This window comes from Platalea leucorodia (assembly GCF_965183815.1).
Source record: "Platalea leucorodia genome assembly, chromosome: Z".
Taxonomy (NCBI): Eukaryota; Metazoa; Chordata; class Aves; order Pelecaniformes; family Threskiornithidae; genus Platalea; species Platalea leucorodia.
The window spans coordinates 52,748,643-52,760,325 of record NC_138858.1 but is presented as its reverse complement, the minus strand read 5'-3'; the positions used below and the strand labels follow the sequence as shown (position 1 = coordinate 52,760,325).

At 39.7% G+C, this 11,683-nt stretch overlaps 1 protein-coding gene across 1 annotated transcript; it reads left to right on the top strand.

The window, feature by feature from the left end:
- Positions 1 to 1,849: 1,849 nt before the first annotated feature.
- On the top strand, positions 1,850 to 8,764 carry CTXN3 (cortexin 3; the record flags this gene model as incomplete). Its single annotated transcript, XM_082335879.1, has 2 exons — positions 1,850 to 1,880; positions 8,424 to 8,764. 2 exons carry the CDS (start codon positions 1,850 to 1,852, stop codon positions 8,762 to 8,764), a joined length of 372 nt encoding a protein of 123 aa, XP_082192005.1.
- Positions 8,765 to 11,683: the final 2,919 nt, after the last annotated feature.

The window sequence follows — 11,683 nt, the reverse complement described above, 5'->3', positions numbered from 1 at the left end:
ATGAGAATTGTTTAAAGGGAAGGATGTGATGAAGAGTTTCTTCATGACAAAAATGTATACCCCAGAAAGCACACCAGCTTGCCTGAATCACAGAGCAGTGGTGCTGCAGTAATGTGCTAGTGAGTCTGTAAGACTTTGTGTGATTTGAGAGTACTTAAATGCAAAATATAAAGTTTCTGTCTGATGTTATGAAATCCCTATGCCAGAAACCTTCTGGGAATGTAATCCAGCCTCTTTTGTCAAGTCTTGTCATGAATCTTCCAGACAAGGAGGGGTTACTAAACCTTGTCAATTATGTTTCCAGAAGTTGCTTGCTATATCAATGGGGTGGATCAAATCTAGCTGTATGGAGTTCAGGTTCAGAAAGTGGAAAATCCCCGAAGAATTAAAAAGGGAAATTACAAGTTGGCTCTTTGAAGTCACAGAACGGGAGATGCTGATGGGACTAAGGGAAGCGTAGGAAGGGGCCCTAGGACACCCTTTTTGAAGCTCATCTAGAGGAATAGATCCTGAGGGATTCAGAGGGTGCAGAAGACGGCATCAGACTGACCGATGCCCATGTGTGCAAAGGAGAACAAGAAGCTGAAAAATCCTTCCTGAAACATTTTCCTGCAGAGACAGAGGTATACCCTGATGTGATTGTATGGCACACTACCTCGTGGTTTATACTGAGGCGTTCACTTGTGTAAGTACTCTGCAAAGCAACATGCTGGCAACTGAAATAGTCACACTCGCACAGAATACTTGTGTGTGCCAAGTCCCGGTCCCTGGATGGCCCTTGTTACCTGTTTACTCTGCAAAGGACAAGGTGCTGAGGGAGCCCTGCACGGAGGTCTTTATGTGACAGCAAGAGGAGGTGCTTTCCTCTTTGTTTATAGTTGTATCAAGCATGAAAACCAGACTGTGAATGGGTTTAAGACAGACCACCCCCAGGGTGCATGGATGTCTCTGGTTGTCTGCATGGGTGTCCACAAAATGACCATCATTTTTAATCAGCCTGTCTGACTGACATTCTAAAACTGACTTCATTTTTCTCATGGGAAAGGAAAACAGGAACCTTCTCGCTTTAATTAGATATTTTCCAACGAAATAAAAAGGAACTATATCAAGGGCAGCTTTAATATGTGGAAACAAGTACAACTCCCAGGGCAAAAATCCCTAGATATAAATTCAGAAGTTTAGCAGTAAATGTAACTGACTATATCCTCTCCCATTGCAAGGTCAGTTTATTTTCTAAAGAAAGTACACCACTGGCATTCATATAATTCACTACATTTTAAGAAGTGTAAGGGATTAAGGTATTTGGCTGAAGATTACAACTTGTAATGAATATTCACATTGACTGATAAAAGGAGTGTTAATTGGCGTTAAAAAGACAGATTACTGACAACAATCAATAGAGAAGGAGAGAGAAGCACTAGCAGATTACAGGTCTGATTTTGCAAAGGTATGGGAATAGCCTGTGGCTGTTTTTGGTTGGATTTTTTTGGTACACCTTTCGAATGTTAATATTCTGCTGAAGATAGTTTCAGACAGGCTGCGAGGCGACTGCTGTACTCAGCCAAGCAGAATCCATTGAAGAGTTGCTGAGGCAGAACTGAAATTATAGCCTCACTTTAAAAAAATGACAGTATTGTCAGCTAATTACTTCTAACACACAAATACGATTCTCACTCGAGTTTGTTGGTTTTTTGCGTAAAATTCTAAACCTTCAAAAGGCAGCTTTTGAACTTGGGTATTCACCGGTTCCTTGGCAGTCCCTGATCCTTTATGCTTAGAGATACAAGAAAGGTACAGAAGAATGGAAACTAAAGATACTTGTAACTACCTGTAACTGCTGCAGTGGGAAATGGGTCAAGTTCCCTCTCGACTAGATGAAGGTATTTGTCTCACAGAAATTGATTGTCTAATTTTCTTCATTTATTTAATAAAGTTATAACCTTTATATTGCATGTGCCTGGCTAATACTATCTATTATGTCCTACATAGCAGGTCAGGAATACTGACATTAGACTTAAAAGTAACAAAAAATAAATTAATGTATACTGATTATATTGTTGTCTATTCCCTGTTTACTTTCTGGAAAGTATATTACAGTTCATCTTTTACTGATACCAGAAAGGGTAGTACAAAATCCATTTCTTGTCATTTTGAACTGCAGATATTTTTTTGGTAAGGATTTATGACTGTTAAGACAACAAATTTTCAACTTGCTGATTCATGTAGGATCCAGCCTATAAGGATATTAGCCATGTTATTGGCTTTAACAGCTTTAGCATTTTTGGTTATCTTATTACTACTATACATTTAAGATATTCACTGTGAAGAAGGGTTGCAATACTGATGCCTGTGTATCTGTACACCCTCTTTTTAAAAGAAGAATGTATACAGGGGAAAGAAAACAGTACGTTGGGTGCATAATTCCAACCACTGCACAGATTCCTGGATGGTGTAAATATATTGATGTTTTACAGATTCGTACCTTCTGATCTTCACAAGTAGTATCTCATAAAGGTAGCAATTACTTTAGCAAATGCAGTGAGTAATTCAAGCTTTTAGAATGACTTTGACCTCTTTCGTGTGTAAATCATCCTCACACAGCTTATGCAGAGGGATTCAAAATATTATGCGTGCACATTAACACATTAAAGGTGAGCTTGCATTTTAAACATTCCACGGTGCATTAAGTAAAAGTGAGGTGCATGGTATTAGAGAGGCTCTACAGAAAGAACAGATCCCTTTCTAGCATTGTTTTATTGCTAAAATTAACCCCATCAGCTTGCTTTAACAATGTCAACAGCTGAATGGCGCACCAAGGGGCTCTTTTTGCACACAAAGATCTGTCCTTAAAAGCTGTTGAGATGTGGTGAGGATATGTGCATGCAGGGGGGAAGGGCAATGTCAGCTTGATATCAAATTTGTAAGAAGGAAAGAATGAAGCATAAGTGAAAAGGGCATTGTTAATGTATCCATTTAGACTGTGCAGCAAATAACAGTACAGGATACAGTAAGAAGGAATGTAAGACACATTTGGGTACAAGAGAAGGGCATGTGTAATTTAATTTGTTAGCCTGGTACTTTTTGTAATCAAATTTTGTTTATTTAAGGTAGGTTTAAAATGTCAATCATAGCAACTAAGCTGTGAGTGCGTGGAAATATCTTTGCTCAAATAGTTTGTGTACAGATGTTTGAGCCTGAAGAAACTTGCCATGTGTTTTTGTAGCTAAGGAAGTGAGTAATCAGTGAAACTAGTATGGGTGGTATAGGAAAATCATGCACATGGTCTTGGCACAGCTGTGTGCTTGCTACATTCCATGAGATACTTCATAATGGAAAACCAATTGCTCCACTAATATGGGATACCTGCATATCAGGCATATGTAGTGAAGCAGCCAGTGAAGTCACAGGACATTACCGACTAGGCCAGTAAATCTTGAATGAACAAGAAGGGCAAAAGTCAGTCCCTGGACGTTGACTTAAAAGAGAGAGGAAAATATCCTTGTCTTGATGTTTAATGTCTTGATGTGTTTATTGCTTAATTGTGATTTTTATCAATCAGATTTTACAGGGCCAAAAGTGTAAGTGGGCAAGATGGTAATTAAGAGAGCAGAACTGTGTAGCTAGCTGCAGTAGCAGGAAATTTGGCCTTGTGTCTAGTTAGCAAGGCTGCAAGCCCCTGTGACTCAAATTGTTTTCTGCTGGTCGGATTCCTCCTTTGAACTTGCTTGTTTCAGAGGCTTTTCTATTTGTTTTATGTGATTTACACGGAACATTGTGCAGTGAATGATGTGCCAAGAAACAGCAATAAACAGACACTGCCACCCTAGATGGTGTTTCGGTTTTAATGTTTTTAAATAAAATATTTGCTTTAAATCCATGCACACATAGATTGTGTATGTCACAATTCAGTCTGGATGTCTTCAATAGTTTCTTGAGTTACCAGTTCCTCAGTATTTTGAAAGATGAAGGGCCAGCAATGCTAATCTGTGTGTACCTCCGACTATATTGGAGCAATTTACAGCAACTGAAGGTCAGGTCCAGAGCTTCTGTGTGTCTCAGAGTATTCGTGCCTTATTGCAGCTACATGGATGGGTTGACAAGCAAGTTTATGAGCAGGTAGGATACAGAAATTGGCAAAACAGGTAGGAGTAAGATTCTACTTAGCAAACTGGGATGTGATTTCCTACAGTCTCTTTGGCTGTGACTACTCACCAACGTACAAGTCTTTCATGGTAAGAACATAAACACATGGTGTTGATACAAAACACAATTTAAGTTGTTCATGGTAATAAAGAGGGGGCAGTTTAAACAGCAGAACAAAGCGAAATTTAATTGTAAATATGTTGTTCCTAGAGGTGCAGATCTTAAAGCCATTCTTTCCGTTAGTCCTACTGTTGTCAAAGTAAGAATTTTTAAACTGTGAGTCCTAAGGAAAATCTTTAACATACAACAACTTTCAATTAAAGTCGACTTTGAAACAAATGAAATGCTGAAAGCACAGAAAGACCTATCAAAGGTGCTTCGAACAAGCTTAACTCTTCAAAATCCTGAGAATTTGTATATTTTATACGAATGTGTAGAAAACTCTATCAACTAATTAATCCAATGATATTTTAACTTCAAAAATCTTAGTGGTTTGACTGGAAAGTTATCTTTTGGTGACATTTGACCAGGCCCTGTGCTCCTAGTTCAGCTACTGGGCTGCAGGTGGGCATCCGAAACTATATGAAGGCTATTAAGGCTTAGGATGTGCCAAGGACTAACCTGTCAATTTAATGCCACTAGTGATATGCAAGTTTTGCTCTGTTTCTCTATGTCTTTATAAATTTAGTATCTTAGACTGTAAGCACCACCTCAGAGAGAGCTATAACTGAACTACTTAATGGAAGTGTTCACCCTGCCAAGGAGAAATTATAATAACAACCTGAGGTGGATAGAGTGATGTGCAACTGTGTACTCATTAAACAAGGAATTAGCCACATCTGCAAGGAACCCATTACAGAAAGTAATTGAAGGGGGCACCTCTGTGTTAAAAAAAAAAAAAAAAAAAATCAGGGCTAGTCATTTAAGTGAAGGACAATCTGTTTTTTCTATCAGTTATGATTTTGTCTGAGGTGTGGAAAAAAAAAAAAAGAAGCAGGCCTGCACCTACAGGAATCTTGGTTACATCAACTAATTTTTTAAACAACCTTGAGGCTTTTCCACCCATGCTATAACTGGGCTCAGCTCTTAGTGATTGGAACAAGCTGAAAAAAAATACATTCAGGTGTGTTGTTATTATTACTATTACCTGGTTTCTACCACTTCCCTTGTTATGATCTGTATTTTTTATTTATCTGTTTGGCTGCATGGATACCTTTGTGCTGAAACACCTATAGTGTGCATCACACTCATGCTTTTGTCTCTTGCTTCTTGGGATCTGCATTAGCGGTGGATTCTCAAGCAGAAATCTCCCTTGTGCCATGGGGAAGGGCCTTTTTGCCTCTCTTTGCAGCTTTTCAGCACCATCTTCCAGGCTTCTGTCCTGCCTGTCAGCCTTTTATCTGTACCACCAAGGCGGGACGGAGTTCAGGCAGGCTGGAGGAACGCTTGCAAGGAGTGCAAAGCTTCCCATGCAAGAAAACACAGCTTAAGGGTATGTTGCCATGTACAGTCTGTATAGTCTCCTAGAGAGGGAATGTCAGAAAGAGTCCCTGGTGCCCAGCGCCAGCAGAGAGAGCTCTGCTAACACAACAGAAAGTGACAGGCAGGGAGGAAGGTGTGGGGCTCGGGGACCCCCTTACACCAGTTGCTCCAGGTGAATGACCATAGGCCAGGAGTGTGAAAGCCCACATTGCTGTGGCCAAGGTGCTTCCAAGCCTAATTACTTGTGTCTATAGATACATCCAATTAATGTCTTTAGCTAGTTACCTTCTCCTCTCAAGTACCCATGTGCTTGTATCAGTGGGGACAGTTAAACATCATTTTGTCACAAAGGAAATGGTTAATGATCTTATTTAAGTTTTAGCTTGCCAAAGAAGTGGTCCAAAGAGGACAAAGGATGTGGTTATGCCAGGTATTGTGCCTTTCTGTGGAGACAAACTGCCTGCCCCAAAAAGCTTGCAATCATTCAGTTTAATGAGCACACTCAGAAGCCTCAGAAATATGTTCCTTTCAGCTTTGCAATGGAGTCTTAGTATTTTACTGCATATAATCTACAGCATAAAAATTAGGATTCTGAGTGTGAAAAGCTGCTAATTGTAAAATAATCAGACGTCTCACTTGTTCCTAAAATCAGTCAATAGTGCTCACTGGTATGAAAATGAACGTCTAACTCTTCTCTGTATTATCCCACTTAGGTGCCTACTCTGATCCCAAAAGGAAAATAATGAACTGCATTTGCTTATCACCGAGTCACTAATTACACGTATCTTTTTAAAATCAAGTTTCCTCAAAACTGGAAAGATACTGTGTACAGAATCCTTTGTATATTCTAAGTTTAGCATTTAAAACCAGCATATCAAAAGTTGATCTTTCCTGACAGTCACAGATTTTCCATCTTCTGCATTTTCTCCCACGGTTGCTGACTATATTCAGATAATGCCTAGAAAAATGTCAGGAAAACCTTTCCTAAAACAGTCTGATCTGTGAGAGCAAACATAGTTACTGTATTGTGTGATTGTAGTTTTAGGGAAGACTGTTAAGTGTGTATAATATGTGTATAGCTGAGTGCATATGCTTAAATAAAATTAAAAACTGACATAATGTGTGTACTGAAGAACTTTCTGAAGTCAGAATACCAGAGGTCTTTTAGAAGGGACACCATCACCTTTGGCCTTCACTGTAGCATCACTGCCACAGTCTCATACACTCTGTCTCTGTTTGTATGTTTCTTCTTTTTTATAACAAGATTATTTATTGCTAGAATTCATTGTTACCCTCACCATGTATCACCCGCCCCGCAAAAAAGTCTGACAGCTTTATGAAACTGGTTGTTCCTAAAGTTTTAGCTCTCTCTATTAGACAGTCCTCTGCATTTTTTTATCAGCTGGTAGCTGAGATACTCTTTCAAAAGACTGAAAGTTAACATTTTTGATCTTTCTATCCTTTCCATCATAAATTAAACCAGGCAATAATAGCCATGCATTTCCAATATCTTTGTTGCTTTAATACTTTATTTTGTTTAAGGTACAGTTTTTAGCATAATCCTGGCAATATTCCAGTATGACTGTGCTTTCTTAATCCACTTACACCGATTAACTGTTGTTACTGAGGCATGCTTACAAATCATTACTGATCCCAGTCCAGTGACAGAGCGGTTATAATCACGTGAAAGTTTCACCTGTGCACGGTATATACTGCATTGTGTTCTTCTATTTCTTTTCCTTCTTCTTATCATGAACACAACATATTCAGCTGACACAGCATTGTCCTTCAACCAGTTTTGAAGCCTTTCTTTTTCTGAGGACACTTTACAGGTAATTTCAGTGGTGCTGATGACCAGGCCTAAGCTGTGGCATCCAGTGGTGCTTCCTTTCCACTGGAAGGAAAATCCAGAGTGCAAGGGAGGAGGAAGTAATGGCAGGCAGACGCCCAGACAGACAGTCAAGTCAGCAGACGTGCCAGGCAAGCAGTAGCACAGCATATGCTCTGCTGTCTAGAAACAGCCAAGTTCAGACCCAAATCCTGGTGATTCTCTTGATGTGGCAGAGCTGGTGACATAAAAAACATTTTCTTGCTAACTGTGTTTGTAAGCCTGATTCTGATTTTAAGTAAGAAGAGGAAACATTTGCCCTTGAGCTAAATTACTACTTGACTTACTTCAGGCTGCCTTCCTAAATCTTCTCTCATTTCAAACACAAATTATTTATGCTTTTCCTTCATAAATGCTGCAGCATTACAGGCACTGAATGGTTGCTGCCTTCCATTGTAGGGACGCACACATTTTATTGGCCTGCAGCGGATCCTGGTCCATCCCACCTCAAAACATTTTTGGTCATTGTATATAAAACCATAATGATATTTGTTTTTCAAACCCCTCTCTGCCGACTTAAGAGTAGCATCAACTGCAGTTTGTCTGTCCTGCAGCAAGGCATGCAATTTGCCATTTCTGTGGGCTACCCACTGGAGCAGTGTGATTAAACCCCTCGTTCTCCCCCTTGCAGGAAAGAAATGTTCCACCCCAGTCTAAATGATATGGTAGGTAGGGAGAGGTTACTGCCAGCTCAGGATCTAGTGACATTTAATATCAGTGGCTGGATTCTGCACTGCCAGCAGAACGGTACAGCATTTCTAACAGGTTTCTTATATATGACACAGAGGCAAGCAGACCTGCTGTCAAGTTTTTTTTCCATATCATTTTCCTCCATTAGGAGAAAGTTGTATTGAAGTAAACAAACAAAAGGGCTATTCACAGTTAGCATTACTTCCCCCTTGCCCTACAGATAGCAAAGTGCATCTAAATGGCTTCTACTCTGACCTCAGCAAACTGATGATGAAAACAAGGCGACTGTGGGATTATTTGTTTCACCTTCCCTGGATGATGGATGGAGAGATATTCACTGCCACTTTGGTGCCATCTGGAAACATGACACCAAATTCTAGCATGACCCTGGAACAGAAAACAACATTTGCCTTTGTGATTTTATTACTTATTTTCTTGGGAATCCTCATTGTTCGCTGCTTCCGAATTCTCCTCGACCCCTACCGGAGTATGCCAACTTCAACCTGGGCTGATGGACTTGATGGACTGGAGAAAGGCCAGTTTGACTATGCCCTTGCTTAGAGACTGAGAATTATGGAGGCTTATTCAGCACTCTGATAAAGAAAGAAAATTCCTGGAATGTCTCTTTTATTTTGTTTCTGCTTTATAGTTTTTCAAATATTGTAGGAGTTGCAACACACAAATATGAACACAATGGATTTGATTTTAATTAAATACCAAAGCAAATCAAATTTTTGAAAGTAGATTAGTGAATCTCCTCATTGGGAAAAGGATAAAGGTTTCATTAGAAGAACTTTTCTTCAGGATGCATTGGAACCATATGTAGCGTATGTGACCTGTTACAACCAGCTAAGAGACACTAGAGCACGTCTTCTCTTGCATAGCCTTTTTATCATTAACAAGAGTCTGTGGAGGAAAGTGTCTTACAAATGAGGTGGGAATGTGGTTTTACATCTCTATACAGTAAATTAGTTTTTCAAGCTCCGCAAGACTGTTCTTACTCTATCTCTTATGCTCTGAAGACAAGTGAGGAAGTTTCCCACACTGTAAGATAAGATTGAAAGAGCTAGAAAATGTCAAGAGAAAAAAATTCCTCCATGTTTTCCGAGGTATTCAATAAGATGCTCTTTCTTAGCATTAAGCAGTGATTAAGCTACTTAATACTAAGAAATCACTGACTGTAATCTTTGTTGTGAATAAGATATGTAATGATTTTGGCCTATCTTTGTCTTTTTGTGCCAAAACTGATTTCTATTAAAATAGGTTTTTTGCATTGTTCTTACAATGGCTTATGCAAACAAATTTCAATCTGCATGTATTTCAAACCCTGCATTTCCAGCATTCACTCAGTCTGTTTATTTGGTGTGTAGGTCACATTGCATTGTTTTTGTTTAACTGGATGACTGAAACATTGGTGCTAAGAATCAATAAATAACCACCACCCTCCCTACCTATAAATGTCTTTGAATGTATTTGTACAATGAAAACCCATTCCTAGAAGGCAATGTAAACAAAAACCTATCTGCATGATAGATCAGGGAAAGAAAGATTTAAAAGATTGCATAAAATTTAGTAGAAATACTTAGCATCCAAGTGAATGTTTGCAAGCATTGTTTAGCAGCATTGAAATACTATAGTGGTAACAACATTTGATGTACTGCCAGGAGGGAAAAGGCCACGCTCCTGAACACAGAAGAATCTTGAAAAAGGTCCTAGTGCTGCCGGGCTTCTTAAACATTTCATGGAGTGGGGAAGGGAAGGCACGCGCGCGCACTGCCTGTTTTCAGACAAAGCTTTAGATTTAGCTATTTTACTCGTACTATAATAATGACAAGCAGTTGGGAAGCTTTCCTTTGTCCTTTGGCTTGCAGCCTGTAAATGGAGAAACAAAGCCAGCCCCGTAGCTGGTACAGCTGGGGCTGTGCTGACTCATCCAAGCTGAGGCTCTTACTCTAGCCGTGGCACTTAGAGCTATTTATTTCCCTTTGCTGCTTGTCCTTTCCATCGGTTAAAGGTTGCAGCTATTTGTAGCAGAGGCAGTGGAAGGAGGGGTTGTTCTGCACGCTGGCTATCACAGTTCACAGGAAGGCAATCAGAGGCCCAAATGCAGCTCCCTGCCAAGCTCACAGAAAGAGGCTGGGCTGTGATCTGCACCGCTGAAATACGAGCGTGGCTTGTTGCAAGGGTGGTAACCTTTGAGCTGGAGTGGGCAGAAGGGGACAGGAACACAAATACATTCTCCAGAAGCCATGAGGTACTGGCTTTAGCTACATATCTATTAGTGCCAGGGCACCTAGATCAAAGCAAACTCAAACTTTCAGATCATTTCCCAAAGGTAACAACGTTGTGGCATATAAGAAATGCTCCTGTCGTTGTACCAGGGCTACCTAAAGCAATGTGCTGTCAGTATTTATGAAGCAGCAGTAACACAGCATTTCTCCCTCTGGCCTGGGATTTCTCTCCTGTGTCAGGGTCTGTTTGTTTGAAGACTCTATACATTTTATTTTCTTTTGAAAGAAAAAGACTTTTCTTCATAATCGCACCTAAAGAGGAAGGTGATGACTCTGATCAAGGGAATGTAGCACAGTGTTCAAGTGAGGCAATTTGCTTCTTGTGTGGAGTTTGGAAGCTGCTAACTGAGGACTATTTTGGAGACTTAGTCGGCCAGCATCTCTGGTATGTTTGAAAGCATTCCAAGGAGATATTTTTGTAAAGCATGGGGATAAGTCAGTCTATCAAGGGGAATTTAATACTGCTGGGCAGTCACTTTAAGTCATCCTAGGATATTGCTAAATTCACTATAGTAAAGATAGGAAATTCACACCAGTTCACCCACTGTGGCAGAGACTTTTTCCTTCGCACTCTCAAAGTCTAACAGAAGTTTTCTGAAGACATGCTGGCGATTCAGTTTCATGATAGCTCACTTTTCCTTTGCCTGGAGAAACCAGACCAGACTTTGAATGGAAAGAGTACTATTTCAGTCCACAAAGCAGCCTCTGGCACATTGCTATGCCTCACAGGAATATGTATTTACTGTGGAATGACCTGAAATATTAATGAGACTGAAAAGGGAGGGTCTGTGTGCTAATGCAGCTGTGCTCAGGCAGCTCTGCATCACCCTGGTATAGGCTTTTGTTTATTAGATCGGTTTCTGTAGAAAATCCTGTGCAATCTTTAAAAACTCTTTTTAGAATGAATGTTTCTTGACATAATTTAAGCAAATACACTCTTACATACTGTGGAGAAAGAAGGAATATGTGTAATTTTTTAATAAATACTGCATTTATGTTAGTTTGTTCAATCTAGCTACAAGGAGTTTAAGTCAAAGGGCTGCTGGGGTAAAATAAAGCTAAATAAAGAGATAAAACTCTTTATTGGTAGATGCCAGGGAGTAAATCTGCTTTACTCCAATGAGGATTTCAAGACTTTTATATCTCAATCATGACCCTTAAATGAAAGCGCTGACCTAACAGCATGGAG